At 39.8% G+C, this 20,549-nt stretch overlaps 14 protein-coding genes across 14 annotated transcripts; 9 read left to right on the plus strand and 5 right to left on the minus strand.

Moving 5' to 3' along the window:
• Positions 1-183: 183 nt before the first annotated feature.
• Positions 184-1,884, plus strand: PAS_chr1-3_0126 (Transcriptional activator of genes regulated by nitrogen catabolite repression (NCR); the record flags this gene model as incomplete). The annotated part of the gene is made up of 1 exon (XM_002489422.1): positions 184-1,884. One exon carries the CDS (start codon positions 184-186, stop codon positions 1,882-1,884), a length of 1,701 nt encoding a protein of 566 aa, XP_002489467.1.
• A 199-nt stretch (positions 1,885-2,083) lies between these two features.
• PAS_chr1-3_0127 (Hypothetical protein) lies at positions 2,084-3,310 on the plus strand (the record flags this gene model as incomplete). The annotated part of the gene is made up of 1 exon (XM_002489423.1): positions 2,084-3,310. One exon carries the CDS (start codon positions 2,084-2,086, stop codon positions 3,308-3,310), a length of 1,227 nt encoding a protein of 408 aa, XP_002489468.1.
• A 140-nt stretch (positions 3,311-3,450) lies between these two features.
• Positions 3,451-4,962, plus strand: PAS_chr1-3_0128 (putative di-and tri-peptidase; the record flags this gene model as incomplete). Its single annotated transcript, XM_002489424.1, has 1 exon — positions 3,451-4,962. One exon carries the CDS (start codon positions 3,451-3,453, stop codon positions 4,960-4,962), a length of 1,512 nt encoding a protein of 503 aa, XP_002489469.1.
• A 90-nt stretch (positions 4,963-5,052) lies between these two features.
• Positions 5,053-5,979, plus strand: PAS_chr1-3_0129 (Hypothetical protein; the record flags this gene model as incomplete). The annotated part of the gene is made up of 1 exon (XM_002489425.1): positions 5,053-5,979. One exon carries the CDS (start codon positions 5,053-5,055, stop codon positions 5,977-5,979), a length of 927 nt encoding a protein of 308 aa, XP_002489470.1.
• Positions 5,980-6,113: 134 nt separating this feature from the next.
• PAS_chr1-3_0130 (Pyrimidine nucleotidase) lies at positions 6,114-6,974 on the plus strand (the record flags this gene model as incomplete). Its single annotated transcript, XM_002489426.1, has 1 exon — positions 6,114-6,974. The coding sequence occupies one exon, from the start codon at positions 6,114-6,116 to the stop codon at positions 6,972-6,974; it is 861 nt and encodes a 286-aa protein (XP_002489471.1).
• PAS_chr1-3_0131 (Hypothetical protein) lies at positions 6,971-8,383 on the minus strand (the record flags this gene model as incomplete). The annotated part of the gene is made up of 1 exon (XM_002489427.1): positions 6,971-8,383. The coding sequence occupies one exon, from the start codon at positions 8,381-8,383 to the stop codon at positions 6,971-6,973; it is 1,413 nt and encodes a 470-aa protein (XP_002489472.1).
• A 212-nt stretch (positions 8,384-8,595) lies between these two features.
• Positions 8,596-9,015, minus strand: PAS_chr1-3_0132 (Hypothetical protein; the record flags this gene model as incomplete). Its single annotated transcript, XM_002489428.1, has 1 exon — positions 8,596-9,015. The coding sequence occupies one exon, from the start codon at positions 9,013-9,015 to the stop codon at positions 8,596-8,598; it is 420 nt and encodes a 139-aa protein (XP_002489473.1).
• A 292-nt stretch (positions 9,016-9,307) lies between these two features.
• PAS_chr1-3_0133 (Hypothetical protein) lies at positions 9,308-9,883 on the minus strand (the record flags this gene model as incomplete). Its single annotated transcript, XM_002489429.1, has 1 exon — positions 9,308-9,883. The coding sequence occupies one exon, from the start codon at positions 9,881-9,883 to the stop codon at positions 9,308-9,310; it is 576 nt and encodes a 191-aa protein (XP_002489474.1).
• A 379-nt stretch (positions 9,884-10,262) lies between these two features.
• Positions 10,263-11,162, plus strand: PAS_chr1-3_0134 (Type I membrane protein with a J domain is required to preserve the folding capacity of the ER; the record flags this gene model as incomplete). Its single annotated transcript, XM_002489430.1, has 1 exon — positions 10,263-11,162. One exon carries the CDS (start codon positions 10,263-10,265, stop codon positions 11,160-11,162), a length of 900 nt encoding a protein of 299 aa, XP_002489475.1.
• A 67-nt stretch (positions 11,163-11,229) lies between these two features.
• PAS_chr1-3_0135 (Protein that forms a complex with the Sit4p protein phosphatase) lies at positions 11,230-14,205 on the minus strand (the record flags this gene model as incomplete). Its single annotated transcript, XM_002489431.1, has 1 exon — positions 11,230-14,205. One exon carries the CDS (start codon positions 14,203-14,205, stop codon positions 11,230-11,232), a length of 2,976 nt encoding a protein of 991 aa, XP_002489476.1.
• A 323-nt stretch (positions 14,206-14,528) lies between these two features.
• PAS_chr1-3_0136 (Hypothetical protein) lies at positions 14,529-16,918 on the plus strand (the record flags this gene model as incomplete). Its single annotated transcript, XM_002489432.1, has 2 exons — positions 14,529-14,560; positions 14,623-16,918. The coding sequence occupies 2 exons, from the start codon at positions 14,529-14,531 to the stop codon at positions 16,916-16,918; spliced, it is 2,328 nt and encodes a 775-aa protein (XP_002489477.1).
• Positions 16,919-16,997: 79 nt separating this feature from the next.
• PAS_chr1-3_0137 (Molecular chaperone) lies at positions 16,998-17,954 on the minus strand (the record flags this gene model as incomplete). The annotated part of the gene is made up of 1 exon (XM_002489433.1): positions 16,998-17,954. One exon carries the CDS (start codon positions 17,952-17,954, stop codon positions 16,998-17,000), a length of 957 nt encoding a protein of 318 aa, XP_002489478.1.
• A 257-nt stretch (positions 17,955-18,211) lies between these two features.
• PAS_chr1-3_0138 (Alpha-1,2-mannosyltransferase involved in O-and N-linked protein glycosylation) lies at positions 18,212-19,482 on the plus strand (the record flags this gene model as incomplete). Its single annotated transcript, XM_002489434.1, has 2 exons — positions 18,212-18,819; positions 18,885-19,482. The coding sequence occupies 2 exons, from the start codon at positions 18,212-18,214 to the stop codon at positions 19,480-19,482; spliced, it is 1,206 nt and encodes a 401-aa protein (XP_002489479.1).
• A 146-nt stretch (positions 19,483-19,628) lies between these two features.
• Positions 19,629-20,144, plus strand: PAS_chr1-3_0140 (Small subunit of the clathrin-associated adaptor complex AP-1; the record flags this gene model as incomplete). Its single annotated transcript, XM_002489435.1, has 2 exons — positions 19,629-19,791; positions 19,849-20,144. 2 exons carry the CDS (start codon positions 19,629-19,631, stop codon positions 20,142-20,144), a joined length of 459 nt encoding a protein of 152 aa, XP_002489480.1.
• Positions 20,145-20,549: the final 405 nt, after the last annotated feature.

The raw sequence follows: 20,549 nt of genomic DNA on the forward strand, positions 1-20,549 counted from the left end.
TCGTTTGCCGTTTGCTTAGTCTTGGCCCACAAATACCCCGGTCGTGTCTGTTCCAAAAAAACACTTCTCCTAACATGACTTGGAGATCCCTGAGGGTCAAAATTTTTACTTTACACCACCCTAGCATTGAAGCTCAACTGGTCCTGTCCTTTCTCTAATTATATGCCCTAAGGCCTCATTTAGATGGAAGGAAACAGAAGAAATAATACAGGATCTTTGAAGGATCTTGAAGATTCGCCGTCCATATGGGGGGTATATTCTTCGGCTAAAAAGCTACTAGATTTATACCCCCGAGTTGAAAACAGAACATTAAGAAATGAATCCAAGAAAACCCAGATGACAAAACAAGACAGCCTTTCTGGCAAACTACATTTTTCCGAATTGCAACTAGATGACTCTGCTGATTTGACGGAGATTATTTCAAGTGCTCCTGGCCTGTATTATTCTCCAGATTCGTTGGAAAATAATTCTGGGGCTCCGTCTAGTTACTCAGATTCCAAGGTTAAATCCGAACTTCGAAAACCAAAACCTTCAATGATGGTTACGCCCTCATCTATGAATGATAGTCCCTTGCATGACTCCAACAATTTGGATCTAAACTCGATGTGGAAGTTCGATAGCAATGATGATGGTGAGGAAGATGGTATGGGAGGAGATTTTAGTGATATTATCCAAGACAAGTCTTTGCAAGAATTCTTGAGTGACGGAGCTTCTCATAAACTACAGTTAGCGAAACCTACTTCCGAGACTACTAGTATCACAACAACAGTGACTGTTCAGAAAGATATGAGTGACTCATCATCCCCCAAAGCTGACAATGACGAAAGTATAACAAGAACTCAATGCTCAAATTGTAAGACTGAAAAGACTCCTCTTTGGAGAAGAGATGGAAGTGGCAATACGTTGTGCAATGCTTGTGGTCTTTTCCAAAAACTTCATGGTACTGTGAGGCCATTGTCTTTGAAAACGGACGTCATTAGGAAACGAAATTCCAAGAGACAACAACATCAATCTTCTTTAACACACGGGCTCTGCAAGATGCAACAGCAACAACAACAAGTTCAATTCCAGCCACAACAACATGAACATATTCAACCTTCTCATAGCACTCAAACTCAAAAGCAAATACAACAACAACAGCAACAGCCTTATCCTTACCCCTATAATAATTCTCTTCCAACAACAGCCGTATCATTTTCTCCCTACGGAGGTTCACAAGATTCCTATTATCTAATGAGAGGCAACAGTCTCAACAGCAACGCTCAAAAGCATAAGAATGTTCCCATTTTGCCCAAGCCTTCCAGGGGTCCCAGCAATAAAAACATTCCCGTTCCCATGATGCCACAACAACAAGACTCTCCCTATACTTCGTTCTCCCCGCATTCAGCAGGATTCAAGCGCAGAAAGTCACAAATCAGTCTTTCAGGTAATAATCCTGGAGTATCTATACCGGCATCACCTTCCTCTGTTTCCAGTTTTACTTCACAGCAACCAGTGGCTGTTGCTTCGTATTTTACGAACGCTGCCTCGCCAATTAACTCAGACCTAGGTATTATATCTCCCAGCAACGACTATGGGCATGGGTTCTCCAACTCCATCTCCAGCTCTTTGCACCAAGAATTCCAAATGAAGCGCGGTATACCATCTTCCCCTATTCTGAAAAACTCGTTTCAGCAGAGATTTCCAGAGACTGCCAGACGTCCTTCCAGTCTTAGTCTTCAAACTCAGCACGTTGTTACTGGTTTTGATGTCAAACAGGAGGGCTTCCCAGAGGACAAAACATGCGGTCCCAGACGAAATTCCAAAGACCCTGGCACTGCAGGTCCAACCCCGAACAATAGAAACATTGCGGAAGATCTAGACTGGCTTAAGTTTGGTATATAAACGATATAGGTATGAATTAATGGAATTAATGGTCAGTATTACCCGGCTCCAACTCTCAACTCTTTGATCCTACAAGGCGAACAAATGGCATACCTAGCGCTACTAGCATTGACCTTTCTCTGCATGCGCGCTCCAACTTGAAAATCGTCCATCCGACACCAAGCTTCGAACATATTTCTCCAGGTTTCCCAAAACTGCAATGTCCAAGTTCTTTGAGGATATCAATGGATCTCGGACGACGAAACAAGTTGCCGCTCCTCATCCAATGCAATACTCTTGGACTTTTTGGCATCATGTGAGGGGCAAGGAGACCGAAAACGTAACTACATCTGGTAGTGTAGCTGAGCCTTCTGAACAGGAAAATAAAGAGACAAGTTCGGAGGCTTCCAGAAATGACTGGCAAAACACACTTGACCAATATTTACAGACCGTTAAACAAGTAGAGTTTCCATCAGTGGCGAATGGCGGTGCTACTACTACTACCAATATTGACTCATGCGAACAGTTGTGGCAATCATTGAGCAATTTGAGGAAAGTATCTGACCTTCCAGTTGGCACAGAGCTCTTTTTGTTTAAAAGTGGAATCAAGCCAGTTTGGGAGGATCCTGCTAATAAGGCTGGTGGAAGATGGTTAATCAAGTCCCGTTATAGGAGAGCTCAATGCGATGCCTCAACCATGGAGAGATTTTCTTTGATCTGGGAACGATTGATATTGAGACTTTGTGGAGGTACCTATTTCTCAAACTATTCAGATGCTGACTTTGAAGAGTTTCAAGACGACATTTGTGGCATTACCCTGAGTGTAAGAAAGAATGAGGTGATGATATACATTTGGAATAAGAACTCAATATCGTCGCAGAAGCCAACGAATGAACCTCAGGATGAAACCGAGCCTGACCAGGATGGAGAGAAGGAAGCGGAACCAGATGGGAAACTTAACGCGGATGCAAACTTCACTCCACGTTTAAATACAGTGAACAAAATTCTTGCACCAGCAATTTCCGTGATCAAGGAATGCGACTTGATATTAGAGGGGGCTGATCCTCTAGAAGATCATAAAATTGAAAGTTTGGCCAATGTTTCAGAGCTTGCCTTTGATTATAGATTTCACCACTCTAGCAAGAGATTCTTTGTCCAAAACTTCCAGAATGATTATAATGCCGTCTATAAAGCTCCTCATCAAAATAGGCATTGGAATAGATCCAATCATAATTCACACGGTCCATTTTCCAGCAACCACAATTCCAGTGGTAGGAATTTCAAGGATAGAAAAAATAACTATAAAGCTGCGGCCAAAACCGATACCCAGTCGTTGTTTGCCAACCTAGGACGATCCAGAAAGGGAGGCTCGGGCGAGCCGGGAGGTCTTTTGGGCAACAAACGGAGACTTCAAAGAAGTAGCCACAAGGATGAAGATTCTGCTTGATTTATAAAGATAGTAATGTAATTATCCGCCCAATGTGCATTCCCCCTAGGTTCTCCCCCCGCGCCCAAAGTCTCCACAGGAATGCTCGCCGAACCGTGCCTCTCTTGTGGCAGTCTCACAAGACCTTCCTCTCTCATTTTATGAACTTTACGAGGCTTCTCTCCACAATCAACTACAAGAAAATACCTCCTTCCATATTTAGATCATACTCTACCATGTCAATTGAAAAGAAACTTCAATCTGTGTTCTCCAAAGTGGACGAATTAAAACCAGTTTTCATCGAGAGATTGGCCAATGCTGTGGCTATCCCATCCGTCTCTGGTGATGAATCACTGAGAAAAGAGGTTTTTAAGATGTCAGAATTTCTTGTTAAGGAATTGGAATCTCTAGGAGCCTATGACATTCAGGTCAAACCCCTTGGGAAACAGCCTCCTCCTGTAACTGATGAGAATCTGGAATTGCCACCCATCGTCCTGGCCAGGGTTGGTAAGGATGAAACCAAGAAGACGATCATGATCTACGGACATTATGACGTTCAACCTGCTCTTAAAGACGATGGTTGGGATACTTACCCCTTCAAATTAGTTGAAGTTAACGACAAATTGTATGGAAGAGGATCTACTGACGATAAAGGACCTGTTATCGCTTGGTTGAACGTACTGCAAGCGCACAAAGAACTTTCATTGGAATTGCCTGTCAACATTATATTCTGTTTTGAAGGTATGGAGGAGAGTGGCTCGCTAGGTTTAGAGGAACTTGTTGGTAGGGAAGCTGATAAATACTTCAAAGGTGTTGACACATGCTGTATCTCTGACAATTACTGGTTGGGTACCAAGAAACCCGTGTTGACTTATGGTTTGAGAGGATGCAACTATTACCAGATTATTGTTTCGGGACCCGGTGCGGATCTACATTCTGGGATCTTTGGTGGTGTGATTCACGAGCCTATGACGGATTTGATTAGGGTCATGTCGCAATTAGTAGATGTCAAAGGAAAAATCTTAATTCCAGGAATTGATGAAATGGTTGCTCCTGTAACTGAAACTGAGGAGAAACTGTACGATGATATAGAATTTGACGTAAATGAGTTGAATGCTGCTTCCGGATCTAATACCGCTATCTACCAAAGTAAGAACGACATTCTTATGCATAGATGGAGATATCCATCTTTGTCCTTACATGGAATAGAAGGGGCATTTTCCGGTGGAGGGGCCAAGACTGTCATCCCTGCTAAGGTCATTGGAAAGTTTTCCATTAGAACAGTTCCAGATATCGACAGTAAGAAGATGGATCAGTATGTCTTTGATTATGTCAATGCCAAGTTTAAAGAATTGGGGACTCCAAATTCTTACAAAGTTGAGTTAATTCACGATGGTGCTTATTGGAAAAGTGATCCATTCAACGACTCTTTCACCGCTGCTAAGAAGGCCACCAAGGTCGTATGGGGAGTTGAGCCTGATCTGACTAGAGAGGGAGGTTCAATTCCAATCACTTTAACCTTTGAACAACAGCTCAAGACCAATGTATTGCTATTGCCTTTGGGTAAAGGTGATGATGGAGCTCATTCTATCAATGAGAAGATTGATGTAAAGAACTACATTGAAGGTGCCAAAACTATGGCAGCTTATCTACACTACTATGGTGAGATATAACTTATTATGTAAGCTTATTATTCAAGATTGTAAGCTGTCTCGCGCGCAGAGAAGAAGTTTCCCTAGTAGAGTTACTCTTGAAGTTGTTGAATGAGTGTACTCTGGCAAACTAGCCTTGGGGATATCACCATTGACTGTTCTGGCAAAGACGACTATGTGAAGAACTTTATATATTTGAACTTGTTAAAGTATTACGATCTAGTCTCCTTTCACAACAGGATCACAAACGACTCTGTCTCCACAGGTCTTCCCTATTATCCCAACCAAGACAGAAGAACCAGCTATCAAGATCTACTAAAGGAAAAGGGCCATAAAGGAAAATGCTCTAGTGTGGTTAATGCTGACCCTCAGGATATCGAAAATTCCGTGGGGTTGGTTCTATTCAATGTGAATGATGCGAATGATGAGCCTTCGATTGATTCTTTGATAACCATTAGCTTGACAAACGAAGGGACCAGATCAAATGTTGTTGAAATTGGATACGTAACGGAGGGTTTCTCCGTCCTTCAGGAGATTAATTCCTGTGATGCCAATACAAAGAACGAACCGATTACAGACATTCGTATTTTCAGATCGTACGTACTTCACAATCCTTTTCCAGAAATATCGGTGCCTTCGGTATCAGCTCCCTTACTGCTGGATATTGACCAGCTGAACACGATCTCAGAATTAACTTCCGAAACGGCGTCTCGTCAGCTGGCGTTAGAAGTGATGGGAGATCTGGTACATGCCAATATCCAACCCAGTGAAAAAGTTCTTTTTGTATGCAAACTCAATCCAATCACCACAGCGGAGGATCTAGGTGTTGTGTTCAGCCGATTCGGAAAAATAACAGGTTCAGAAATTGTCAAGGATAGGAGCACCGGCAAGTCCAAAACGTATGGCTTTATTGAATTTGCCGATGTTGAAAGTTGCGAAGAGGCCTACCGCAAGATGGATAACGTAATAATTGATGACAGGCGCATCCACGTGGATTTTTCTCAATCGACCAAAAGATTCAAACGGGCAAAAAGATAACCTTTTCCGTCTAAGATCCCCGGATTAATTAACTTTAACAAACTCTCCTCCATTTTTCGCGAAGTTAAGGATGGGAACTGACAGTTAACCGAACTGGGTTAGTACTTTCTTTTTCTACTTATACAACTATCAAGATGTCATTATCACTTCCAGAGTTACAGGATCCTCATTTAGAATCGAATTTCATAGAAGATGTCATATCAGAACAAGAAGTACTGGATAGAAGCTCATCCCAGGTCAATATCCCTCTGGAGTCGTCTTTGCCTAACGTTCATTTGACTTATGGTGTCGGGCCGGTCCCATTAGATGACGGCAAGGTGTTCTTTTTTGATATTGACAATTGCCTTTACAAACGATCTAGCAAGATTCATGATCTGATGCAGATTTACATACATCGCTACTTCAAGGACACTTTACAGATTAATGATAAAGAAGCATGGGACTTACATCACAAGTACTACCAGCAATATGGACTGAGTATGGAGGGGCTAGTTCGTCACAACAATATTGATGCCATGGAATACAATAGCAAAGTTGATGATTCGCTTCCATTGGAGAAGATTTTGCGACCCAATAGACGTTTACGAGAAATGATTTTACGCTTGAAGAAAAGTGGCAAAGTCGACAGACTTTGGTTGTTTACTAATGCCTACAAGAATCATGCATTACGAGTTATTTATCTATTGGGTTTGGGTGATTTATTTGACGGTCTAACGTATTGTGAATATGATAAGATCCCCATTCTGTGCAAACCAATGAAACCAATATTCGACAAAGCGTTACTAGCGGCCGGTTGCAAGTCTACTAAGAATGCGTATTTTGTTGATGATAGTGCTCTCAATGTCAAGGCTGCCCGAGAGTTAGGGTTTGCAAAAGTGATTCACTACGTTGAAACCGATGATGACATGGAAAAATTAGACGAGACGCATAAGGCAAATACTGTCATCATCAGAGACATCTTAGAGTTGGAAAAAGTTTGTTCTGAGTTGTTTTAATTATTAGATTGTAATATTTTGTCGAAAAGTTTGTCTTCCAATGCTTTCAATGAATTGATCGTTTCGAATATGGTCGGGTTAATTTGTGATTTGTGCATATGAAAATAGTCTTGACTTAAGCTTGAAATATGTTCATGAAATTTTTGAGACTGTGTTCTTGATAAATGGGGGAGATAATAGTTTATGAGTGATGAGAGTATTGACATTCTGGCCTGAATCTGTTTATAGACCAGCTTATCCCTTGGTATCGACACTTCAAGCTCGCAATGACAAAATTTCTCTAAATTCTTCTCTAAAAGTCCGAGGATTTCTTTATTAATCGATTCTGGGTCACAATCCAATTTGATTCTTTCCATCGGATAGTTGACAGATTGATATTCTATCGGCACTGAAAGATAGTGCATTGATAGTGCGTGACACATGTATCGGGATATTGAGTTCCTGGTATCCATGTTCAATAATAACCTCGCTATCAAATTTACATCAGTAGTTATTTTATTGATGGCCGAGATTAATAGGGACATTGTCTCCTGAAAGGACTCATTTGTGGTCAGCTGTGTATCTGATGGGTACCATTGCATTAGAGAGATCATTGATTTATTAAGCCAATCGACGCACGAGGTATTCTCAGAACCATCAGCAATGAGTTTATCCATGAAGAAATAGAGTACAGTATAGAGTAAAAGATTTTGTATCGTCAAATCCCATGGGGACCTGGAGACCCTTTGAATTAAGTACCACACTTTCCTGACTATTAGACTCTGAGGTATAGTCTTTACATGTGGATTCAAAGTCAATGTAATAGACGAAGGTTGGTCTATTAATTCAGTTTTGCAACCAATCGTCTTGAGAAATGTCTTGCATTGGAAAAGGCTAATATCATGTACGTCGTCAAGCTTTGCACCTATTGTGTCAATAAATTCCTCCCTTGTCTCATAAGCTAAATGGTTCAAAAGTTGATCACTGCGAATCTTACCTACCCCCTCAATTGGTAATATGACAAATGGCTGAGGGTTGGTGACGAAGAAAAAATCTTGTAGGTTAATACCATGTTTTCCTTCATAGTGAGTTACTAGGTAGTCCAAGTATGCAGGGTTCTCTTTGAAGACTTCAGGATTGACTTGAGCTTTAATTTTCTCTTCCAGATTAGATCGCTTGTTAAATACATCTTGCCTTTGTTTAGCTTTGCTAGCAATATAGGACAATGTTTCTTGGTTCGACTGATACTTAGATAGATCTTTGATAAGTTTATCATCTGAGTACTTTGAGATTACCTCTACATCATTGAATGGAGTTGTTTCTGGAGGAGAGGGCTTGGAGTCCTTGATTAGTCTAGAATTTGATAAAAGTGATAGCCCTCCTTCTATTTCTGACTCTGATGAGGATCCGATGTCATCATCTCCGGACATACTGGAGGGTGGAACGAAACATTAGCGAAGGATGCGGTTTGAGGCAACCGCTCATAGAATGATGCACATCAAGAAACCGATAGATTATCAGCTAGCTGAATCCTCTATACGATGAGGTTTTCGTTGCTGTCTGACTTAATATTTACAAAAAGATTTAGCTATTTACAGTGGACATGAAGAGTGATTTTTCAGTATCTCAACGTCACATGAACTCAGGTTACTTGGGCAGCTGATTGATTACTACCGCTCTCTAATTGTTCTTTCTTTTCTTTGTCGATGGCGTAATTCACTGCAGTCACTCCCAAGACAATAAACAAAATACCACTTGTTATAAGCTTGAAAACCACCTCCGGAACTGTCATCGTTTGTTTGTTTCTTGGACCCCACTCTCCGTATGCCAAATAATAACAGGCCCTCTTGTTGTCTGGTGATAGCTTTTTCCATGATTCATCTTGCAAGTCAGATAAATGATCTATGATTTCTTCCTGAGCCTCTTTCTCCATTTTCTCCCATCTCATAGGCAAATTTTTTGTATCCAAGTATTCCTCGTTCAAAGTGGAGTTGTGACGAATAGATTGTACCTTTGGTGCCCTGGGCAATCTCCAGATTGGTCGAATGAGTCTTCGTAGCATCGGAGTTTATTGATGAAACCAGGGTTCAATATCGAATCAAGAATCAAAACGAAATGAACAGTGAACTAATAAATTCGCTTCGCTAATTTAACGATGAACTCGAAGGTTAGCGTTAGCCAGCAACAAAACCATGCCGGTGACTAAAGCTAGACTGCGTTAAATAGTAAGCTGGTTTGAATCGTCAACTAAATTACCGTTCATAAATTGGACAACCCCCGTCAACTACTTTCCAACGATTAAGCCACATTTTTATTACCTATGTACAACTCAATTCTATCACCACCTACTTTCATCATCCCCTCCTGGCGTATGAGTGCTTGAAAAACATATAGGCAGATGGAATGTAGACCAAAAGAACTATTTTTATGAACGTACCAAATCTGTCATCGGCATATCCCAGGCTCAAAAACATCAAAACCATCTCGCTTAGCGTCTTGACAGAATATCCAACCAGTATAACTGCCAAGTATAGGTAGTTGAACGACTTGGGTATTCTGAATTTTAGTTTGTAACTTGTGTAGCTGTATCTGAACAATTCTATTATACCCTGTGATAGAACTAGTGTGGGAAATGCAGCATTCTTGGCTATGATAGGATAATTCAAGATAACTCCAAGCCCAATAAAGAGCCTCCCTATGAGCTCCAAAGCCAATATGTAGTTCAACTTTCGGCAAAATATAACATGGTTGATGTTTTCAAGGACAACATTTCCAATCGCTATAGAAAGGTAGAAATCTGCTACTCCACCGGGGAAAAAGCGAAGACCAACCAAAGGAAGTAAAAGCAAACTTCTAACTACAACACATGCCCATAATATGGCACTCATTCCATAGAAGAAATGGAGGTATTTGACCCCAATGGCTTTCATTTCTTGATCTGCTGTTAGTGGTAAAGTAAAGAAGATATATTTAGCAAAAGATCGCGCTGGATAGTTTCCCAGGAATGCTTCTAAGGTTCATTCCTAGGTGTACTCCTTCCAGAATATCAAGTCCCCACAAACGGTCTCATAATAGTTAGATGGAATGTCTAAAGTGCACGCTTGAATGATAAAATATATAATGAGCTCAATACTTGAAATGAATGTCCTCTCCACAACTGGCCAATACTCTTTAAATATATAGTAAGTTCTCACTATTGGTACACCACTCGTAACCACACAATTTCGTGTTTTGATGAAATTTAATCATATGACTACTGCGCAAAAGTATTTTCATTTCGTCTAACTTCCAATCTACTTTCCCAAATTCATGAAACTACACCTTGTGATTCTCTGTTTGATCACTGCTGTCTACTGTTTCAGTGCTGTTGACAGAGAAATCTTTCAGCTCAACCATGAATTACGCCAGGAATACGGAGATAATTTTAATTTCTATGAATGGTTGAAGCTTCCAAAAGGTCCCTCGTCCACGTTTGAAGATATCGACAACGCGTACAAGAAACTATCCCGTAAGTTACACCCCGATAAGATAAGACAGAAGAAACTATCCCAGGAACAATTTGAGCAATTGAAGAAAAAGGCTACCGAAAGATACCAACAATTGAGTGCTGTGGGATCCATCTTAAGATCCGAGAGCAAAGAGCGTTACGATTATTTTGTCAAACATGGATTCCCAGTCTATAAAGGTAACGATTACACCTATGCCAAGTTTAGACCATCCGTTTTGCTCACAATTTTCATCCTTTTTGCGTTAGCTACGTTAACCCACTTTGTCTTCATCAGATTGTCGGCCGTGCAATCTAGAAAAAGACTGAGTTCGTTGATAGAGGAGAACAAACAGCTGGCTTGGCCACAAGGTGTTCAAGATGTCACTCAAGTGAAGGACGTCAAAGTCTATAACGAACATCTACGTAAATGGTTTTTGGTATGTTTCGACGGATCCGTTCATTATGTGGAGAACGATAAAACCTTCCATGTTGATCCGGAAGAAGTTGAACTCCCATCTTGGCAGGACACTCTTCCAGGTAAATTAATAGTCAAGCTGATACCCCAGCTTGCTAGAAAGCCACGATCTCCAAAGGAGATCAAGAAGGAAAATTTAGATGATAAAACCAGAAAGACAAAAAAACCTACAGGGGATTCCAAAACTTTACCTAACGGTAAAACCATTTATAAAGCTACCAAATCCGGTGGACGTAGAAGGAAATAAAACATCACTCTCAATATCAAAGATGAAAATTTGCTTGCAGAGTGGTATGATCACCAAAGAAATATAATTATTCGTCGCTATCGTAGGAGCTGTTATCATCACTAATAGCTTCCTCATCTTCTCGTATTCTATCATTGTCGTTGTTTTCCTCTTCCTCGCTCTCTTCGTCTTCAGTTTCTGTTTCACTTTCCTGTTCGTCAAAAGGCTTCCTGAACTCTTCAGAGTCGCCATTGTCTAAAACAATAGCATTGGGGTTGCGAGGCACCTCATCAATTTCAACTTCGCCTTCATTCACTCCTCCGAGTACCTGATTGTATTGTTCTCTGACGACACTAAGCTCGTTGTTGATAAAATCTGTCCATTTTTGGAATCTTCCCTCTCCGAACGAAGTGCAAAGCTGTTTGTACAGTCTTGTATAAATCTTTGTAGATGATATCTTATAAATATCTGGTAAGTCACCCTTAATGCTAGAAAATTGTTCACTATTCGTTATTACAGTGTCATAGGTGTTCCCATTCTCTGTATTCTGTTCTTCTTCCTCTGTATCTTCCGTTTCTCCCTCATCATCGTCAGTCTCATCTGCAATTTCCTCCCCTTCTAACTTTCTTGTCTTCAGCTGTTCCTTATGTATACCAAAATTTTCAATAATGCTTTGAAATTTGACAACCTCTTGTGCCACAAGAACAAGGTGACCCATATATCCAAGTTTAACATTTGCCTGCTCTTCGCTTAGTTTTGATTTCTCACAGGCGTATAATATATAAGCAGGCAAATTGAAACTTCCTGGAATCTCCTTGGGTCTAGCAAATCTACCATCAGGAGGTAAATCCTGGTCAAAGGCATCGTATTCTCCAAAAAGAGAGACAATTAATAGCTTGTTGAAACAAAGAGGATCTTCAAATCCATGGGTATTTTGTTCATACTCAGTGCTTTTTTCCGCTTCGGAATCTCCATCTTGATTTTCATCATCATTAGTTCCTTCCGTATCGTCGATTAGCTTTCCATTGAATATCTGTTGCACAAGATCAAAAATAACATTGTGCATAAAGTTATTCCAGGGAAATTTATCCATCTTCAAAATTATTCTTGGCAACGCCTGTGAGACTAACAATGAGAATTTAAAACTGTTTCCGACAGACAAATCGTACGTACACTCAATGTACTTTGAGTCTATTTTTTTCAGGGTCTCAAAAGAGTGAAGGCTTGTATCGTCTGCAATTTTTAAGTCTTCAATGGCGTCTTCAACAGGCTTCAAAATAGAGTCTGTTAAAGCGTCATGAACCAGCTTCTCTGTTTGATTTGCACGTCTAAGCTCATCTCGTTTGAAAAGGAGATAATCCAACTTGCTTGATTGGTTCAGAAGCATCATGTTGGAACAATGCAATAATTCCGCAATCAATTCCATGATTTTGAATCTTTCATATCCTAGGGGTTCAATTTCTTTTCCTATAGATGAAACAATCATTTTTCTTCTTATCTTTCCATCAAAATCTATCCTTTGACCTTCCGACGAGAAGGTATTCAGCTCCTGTTTCCTTTCATAGTACTCATCAGTAAGGTACTTATTTACAATAGCAGGAAGATTGATAATAAATAATTTCAGCATTACACCCAGATAGATAGGGTCCCTGCTGTTCGGAGTGCTTGTTAGGTCATTGGCAGCCATGATCCAGTCAAACTCATCATAATCTGAGTTGTTCTTCCTTATAATCTCGATAAACAATGAGATACATGTTACCAGTCCATAATCTCCGTAATTGAGGATTATATTTATCATTGTGTTGACTTTGGAAGTCGATACCATGTCTCTGGTTAAATCGTTAGGTCCAATGTTAGCAGTATTGTTTCCATTAACCGCACTTATATTTGCTTCATTGGATCCATTATTTCCGTCATTCATTTCGTTTTCCATATTGTTTTGTTGGTCGTCCCAATATCCAACGTTTGAACTAATATTGACGAGACCATTCAAAAAAATCAGAAGGTTGTCTTGAATTATGCAATCGTCATAGTAAACCCTCAATTTCTCTAATATCTGACCTATGAGGTCTTGATCAACAAGAAGTTCAATCAAACCTATGGGATTATAAGGTTTGTCCATAGAAATGAGTTTCAGTAAGAGATCAGAAAACTGGGGAAAATATGGGATAAAGTTGACAAAATGCTTGCTTAAGCTATCACTGTCTTTAGTTTGTTGAAATCTAATAAAATTCATGAGCCCATTGACATTCATCTCGGCCAAATTTTCTATGATGGCTATGAAACCATTCATCATGACTATGTTATGCCGTTTGTCAATGAAATACTCAGCAATATCCCGGTTGAACACTCCTTCCCAAATCTTGGAGATGAGGCCGTATTGATGCGAACTCAAAAACTGATTATACACTACAGGAGTTTGATCGGATGAAAGAATATGCATTGCAATTGTGGCCCTCTTTAGTAATCTCTTAGATGAGCTGTCAGATTGATCTGCTGGGGCAGCTTTCTCGTTATCCTTACCTGTATTATTGTCTTCATCGTACTGAAATGTGATCTCTTCCTCATCGTGTCCAACTGGGCTGCCATCTTCGTTGAAATCATCCTCGTTGTCATCATCAATGTCCTCAACATAGTCTGTCTTCAAATCCAAACTTTCTAAGCAATAATCTATTAAAGTGCTCAGCACCTTTTCTTGTGTAATGTAGGCTATCAGCTTCGAATTCTTTCCCGCATTTAGCTCATTGATCAAATTCGGTTGGATCAGCAAATTGTTCAACAATCTTTTGTTTAAATGGCCAGAGCTGGTAGTCTTTGAAGATTTATTACTTTTTGATTCTTTGGATCTTGACGGGGTGGTTGGTTCTTGGGTGTCGTTTGCCTTCTGGATATCATCGTTCTCCCTTATGGTTTGCAACAATTGAACAGCAGTCAGCCCTGCATCCTGATCATTATCATGTTCTTCATTCTCAATTTCTTGCAGGATTTTATTGATAGCCACATTCGAATAGCTATTGTTGAAGAAGGGCCATATAGCTGATACCTCAGTGGATGAATGATGCATGGTTCTGAAAGGCCTTTTATAAATTTGTCTTTAACAACCAAACCCTTTCTTTTTTTTCACTTCAAAGCCGTGGTACCTAGGAAAAAATGGCTGATGGCACGGTAATCTTAGATACAATTGGTCCAGTCTTGACAGTTATAGCAAGTAAATGATAGTGCTAGGGCTCTTTCTGGCTACCAAAAAAAGCGACTCTTCTCACCACCATCACACTGATTGGTGCGGTTATGAGCGTTGCTCTGTTTTTGTTTATTATACTGATTACTAGGGGAAACGAGGAATCTTTTCTCCTTTAGACCATCCAAAACTGTCAAACTAACCAAAAGATGTTTGGTTTTAGGGGTTTAACTGTCCTCTTGTAAGTATTTTGAATGTATTGGTTGTTTCCTACTGCTCATTTTACTAACTTATCAATTTAAGACCGCTGTTGTATCTGGTGTACTACATCAACACCACCTGTCCATTATCAGATCCAGTTGCCACCTCAGATTCCTTGGTTTGTCAATTGACTCATCAGTCATATGAATACGTTACCCCTTTTGTTGAGAGGGTGCAGCACACTGAGCACTATCAACTTGTGAACAAGAATATCTCCCCTTATACTCAAGCCATAGATGCTCAGTATCAACAGTATCTCTCACCTACAATCGATCACCTTTCTGAAAAGGCAAAATATTACTTCAAAATCTTCTCAGTCCATGCTAAGTCGTATTTTAGATTTGCCGCTCTAAAGAGTGTGGAGCTGAAGAAAAAAGGTGACCTGTATGCGAACGACGTTCTCATTCCCAGAGCGATCACTCTCTACCACCAATCTTACAATTATACAAAGACTACAATCATTCCCAAGACTAAGGAATTGTTTCATAAATCCAGTGACTATCTGCATGAAGAAGTTCTGCCTGTAGTGTACAAATGGTATGCTATCACTTGGTGGAAAACCAAGGATGTCTATCAGTTTGATGTTAAACCAAGATTGATCGTGGTTGCCCACTTATTGAAGTTGGATCTTGTTTGGAATAAACTTCAAGAGTTTACGCAGACTGAGTATTACCAGACAGTGGAAAGACCAATAGTTCTCGTGTGGGAGTACGTTTCGACTGTCATTCGAAAATTGCACGTCCTCCTTAGCTCATTTCAGAGAGAAGAACTACTCATTAGTTTCAACCAACAAGTAGAGTCTAAGAAAGAGTTTTTGAGATCCCAGTTTAATGAATTCTTCAATGCAAGTTTCCAATTGAAAGATTTAAAAGAGCTGGGAAGAAGAAATTTTTTCGACGCAGCGACTGTTTCAGGCGTTCCTTCAGCTGAGGGTTCGACAGAATCTGAAAAAACTGATGCTGAAACTGAGGTTTATGAGACTGAAATTGAGATTGAGATTGAGACTGAGACTGAGACTGAGACGGAGACTGAGATTGAAACGGAGACCGAAATTGTATACGACACCTACTCTGATACAATCAACAGAGAGTCTCCGCCACCAAATGAGGACGATGATGAGGATGAAATCGAATATGTGGACATTAACGATGTCGACGTTGATGATGACGATGTCGAAATTGTAACTCAACGTCAGACTGTTACCCTTTTTACTACCGTTGAAGATTCTGAACCAACTAGTGAAAATGAAACCGTAAGCCTGGAATTGCAGCCACTAGAAGAATTCAAAGAATTTGTAACTAACATTTCTAGCAAGGCCCAACAGCAGTTTGACGATTCTGTTAAGGAACTTGAAGATGAAGTTATTGCTAAGTTAAACGATAAGCTAAAACCATTGTTGCGAGACCTTTCGCACACCATCAACAGCGACTATGAGAAAACTCATTTGCTTATTGCTGATATCAACAGGATTAAAGACACCTCTAACAGTGAAGATTCTGACGTAAGACCCTACAAGTATGTTACAAGACAAGATGTCCGAGACGAACTTGAGAGACTATCAGAAAAGGTTGAAAAACAGACCGATGCCGCAAAGGCAGTGATCTCTAACTACAAAGGTTTGCTAGAAGATGACATAGTCAAAATCAGAGACAAGGTTGTGACCATTCTGGAAGAGTATTTTGATATTTCGTATACGGAATATTCCAAAAAGATAATAACGGAAACATCTCGTAACAGTGACAAGGCTTGGGATGAATGGAGTGAATTCGTTGCTTTGAAAGACAAAATTTTAGATGTCAGGGATGATATTTTCACAAAGAAACCTAAGCTGGAAAACTTTCTAAAAGCAATGACTGAGTGGGATCATACTCTTTATGTTCTAGTTAATGAAAGTGGGCAATATTTATCTCTTCTGAGAGCCAAGGCAAATGTGCAGTTTCAAATTAGAGAGGCTGAAGAGAGAAGGCAAGAAGAGCTTACTCTCAAAGCTCAGGAAGGGGACGATAAGGAGGAAATTAATGTCGATGATGTCCAACTAAATGATGAAACTCTTGGAAATGAGATTGAAGATGATGAAGATGATGAAGAAGAAGTTGAGGAAGAGACTGAAGAAGAGACTGAAGAAGAATTCGAAGAAGAATATGAGGAAGAGGATGAAGAAAAGGTCGAAGAAAAGGTCGAAGAAGAAGTAGCAGATAATCAGGAATCAGCAGAAGAGATCGTAGGAGAAGCAGCAAGCGATAGCACAAAAGACGATGATGAGGAAGAAGAAGATACTGATGACGAGGAAGATTACAGAGATGAAGAAGAAGCTGATGATGATGAGGATGATCAATAGTTAAAAGTTCAACCTGTTAATATTCCTCCTTGATTAAATAGTAATAGTAGTATATATCTAATTTAAATTTTCATACAAACTAATTCTCTAGGGATTGAGCTTCTTGGATAACCAAATCTAACGAAAAATTTTCATTTCCGGAAGTGAAGTCTTTCAAAAGTTGAAGTCTTCTATTTGATGCAGGAGATTCAGCTAAGGCACCATAAAACCTCTGCAAGTTCATCACCAGGAGTTGGGTTTCGGGTAACGTAATGTTTGCATCTTGCTCCACTGTTCCATTCATCAAAACAATGTTTTTGTCTTCGCTGATATCATGGTGAAACATCAAAGTGGTATGGGGCTTAGCATATTCCTTGTGAAGTTTGTACTCGGCCAACGAAGTGAACATACAGTGGGTGGTATTTGGTCCTGGGAAAGCCCATTGAATGAAATGAATTTCCACACCTTCGTCTTCCTTTGGTAGTGGTAAAATGAAAGAAGGGTTCTCCCTAGCGTTGGTGTATAGTTTTTGATAAACGTCTTTGGGAATAACAGCAACCAACACATTTTCCTTCTCCTGGAATCTGGCTCTCCACAAGAATTCAACCTGATCCGGCGAAAGGTCTTTGATCTTCTCCAACTTTAGGAAATCATCCAGTACTTTATAAGGCTTGATTGGCGCATCAGGCGATCTAGGAGATCTTAATTTTGTGACCTTATGTCCATTTTTTGTAGCTTTCCTTTCATACTCTTCCAGATCTGTCAAGGGGTCCATCCTGTTCAACTCTATCTTGGTTTTCTCTATTTTATCCTTGTATTTTTCTTGAAGTTTTTCAATTGACTCTGCACCTTCTTCCTTCATCTTTTTCTCAAGTTTTTCTTTATATCGATTCAGCACGTCCTCTTTAGCAGCTTTGGTTTGGACATATCTAATGTTATCCAAAGCTACGGCATTTCGGTACTGAATGGGGAGGCCAACACACCTGTTGAATAGGTTGAAGTTTTTTGATATATACAAAGAGCGGTATGACATGTTCTCGTTACTTCCAGAATTCATAGGGGTGAATCCAAACCAAAAACTCAGTAGGAAGATATTTCGAAGATGTTAGTTGATACTTTTTCCACGCACTTCTCCAGAGAATAAAACTGAAAATGTCCGACGGCACCTATGTCCAGAGGGTTATATTGCGCCAAGTTGATTACGTAACTAATAAGGTCATAAAATACAGACCATACAGGTCTATAAATAAATTGGGATAGGGTGCTTCGGAAGTTGGTTGATCTGATTCAGTTCCTGAATGTGCCGCTGTAGGGATGATGCGAGCAAGATTAAGCCTTGAACGAGTTAACTTGAGCTTTATTACGTCCGTATTTTTGGCTTCAGTTGCAGTTCTTTTCATCTCTTTGGAGATGCCGAAAGTTCTTGCAAGGGACCGCCAAATACTCAAACTAAAACTTGGTTTCATGGGCAGCGGACTCCAAAAAGGGTCCCTTGAGACAAGTGGAAATATTGAAAACACAGAATCAAACATAAATTCACAGACAACTCAACACATAGGCACCATAGGCGCATCAAATGAACGAGCAAATGCCACCTTCTACACACTTTGTCGAAATGAAGAGCTCTATCAAATGTTGGAGACAGTTCAGAACTATGAAGACAGATTTAACAGTAAATTCAAGTATGATTGGGTATTTCTGAATGACTACCCGTTCACTGATGAGTTCAAAAGGGTAATCTCCCATGCAATAAGTGGTGAGGCAAAATTTGGTCAAGTACCGGCCTCTCATTGGAGATTTCCGGATCATATTGATCAGCAGAAAGTATACGAGTCGATGGATAAAATGGACTCAGACAACACAACAGGCGATTATCTGGGGCTCCCTATTCCTTATGCTAAAAGCATAAGCTATAGACACATGTGCCGCTATCAATCTGGTTTTTTTATAAGCATGGACTTCTTCAAGGTTACAAATACTTCTGGAGGGTTGAACCTGATGTCAAGTTATACTGTGATATTGACTACGATGTGTTCAAATCAATGGAGCAAAATGGCAAGAGATACGGTTTTGTCATCTCAATGATGGAATTTGAAAAGACAATCGAATCATTGTTTAAAGAAGTGAAAAATTACCTCCAAATGAAGGGGGTGTCACGATTGCTTGAGGATACTGATAACTTATCTGATTTTGTATACGATGAGCTATCGGGTGACTATACATTGTGTCATTTCTGGTCCAATTTTGAAATTGGAGACCTGGATTTTTTCAGAGGTCGAGAGTACAATGAATTCTTTGACTATTTGGATAGCAAAGGAGGTTTCTACTATGAAAGATGGGGGGATGCTCCGATTCATTCCATAGCAGTAAGTTTATTCATGCAATGGAACGATGTCAAGTGGTTTTCAGACATTGGATATAGGCATCCACCGTACCTTTCCTGCCCGCTTTCTGAAGAAGTGAGGTTAGAGAAAAAATGCTCATGTGATCCAAAGCAGGACTTTACCATGGACGCTTATAGCTGTACAAGGTTCTATCAGGACATTATAAGAGATAAACAGAAATCTCAGGGAAGCAACCCCTGATTTTGGGCATTTAGTTTCAGGACAGTTTAGATGAGGATACAAATATTACATAATCAACCTACTTCCAGGTAGCATATCCGCACTCTCTGTATTTAGATCTCTGCTACCTCAGCTTGGGCCGCCCACACATTAGTAGTACACAGACAATGGCCATCAAGTATTTGATTATGCTTTCGAAGCAGGGAAAAGTGAGGCTTTCCAAATGGTATACCGTAATTTCTCAGAAGGAAAAGCTTCAATTAATTAAAGAATTAACAGCTATAGTTCTGAATAGAAAGGCAAAGATGTGCAATGTCTTGGAATATAAAGGTGAGTTTTGCGTTTGAGGCCTGTGTCTTTAGAAACTTTACTAACAGGATTGCATAGATCACAAAATTGTTTATAGAAGGTATGCTTCTTTATTTTTCATTGCTGGCATAGATGTTGACGATAATGAGTTATTGACACTTGAAATTATCCATAGATACGTGGAACAAATGGACAAAGCATATGGAAATGTCTGCGAACTGGATATTATCTTCAATTTCCAGAAAGCATATCACATCTTAGACGAATTACTGTTGGACGGTACATTACAAGAGAGCTCCAAAAGGGAGGTCCTGAGAAGGGTGGGACAACAGGATCAATACGAGTTAGAGGACGAGCTTGATACTAAGTTCTAATAGATGTAGCTAAAGTGATTTGATTGATCTTAAAACGTAGAGGTTGGTACTATGTCCAACACGGAGTAACAAAAAATGAAAAAATTAAAGTTTGACACGGACAGGAATTGAACCTGCAACCCTTCGATTGCACTGTATTCCAACTGGAGTCGAAAGCTCTACCATTGAGCCACCGCATCAACTATAAACAAGAAAGCAAAAAAGCTGTTTAAGATGCAAATTTCCGATTAAAAAATACTATTATAATGAACCGATGGAAAAGAAGATCTTTCTATTAAATTGGTGTGGGTTATTAAAGGTAACGCAATTAAGTAATTGACTGTTTTGTAGGAACTCATATAGCTGTTGACTCGTTTGAGGAGGCACTATGTTTGAGAAATATTGACAATCTTATAAACAGTACAA

This window comes from Komagataella phaffii, chromosome 1 (assembly GCF_000027005.1).
Source record: "Komagataella phaffii GS115 chromosome 1, complete sequence".
Taxonomy (NCBI): Eukaryota; Fungi; Ascomycota; class Pichiomycetes; order Pichiales; family Pichiaceae; genus Komagataella; species Komagataella phaffii.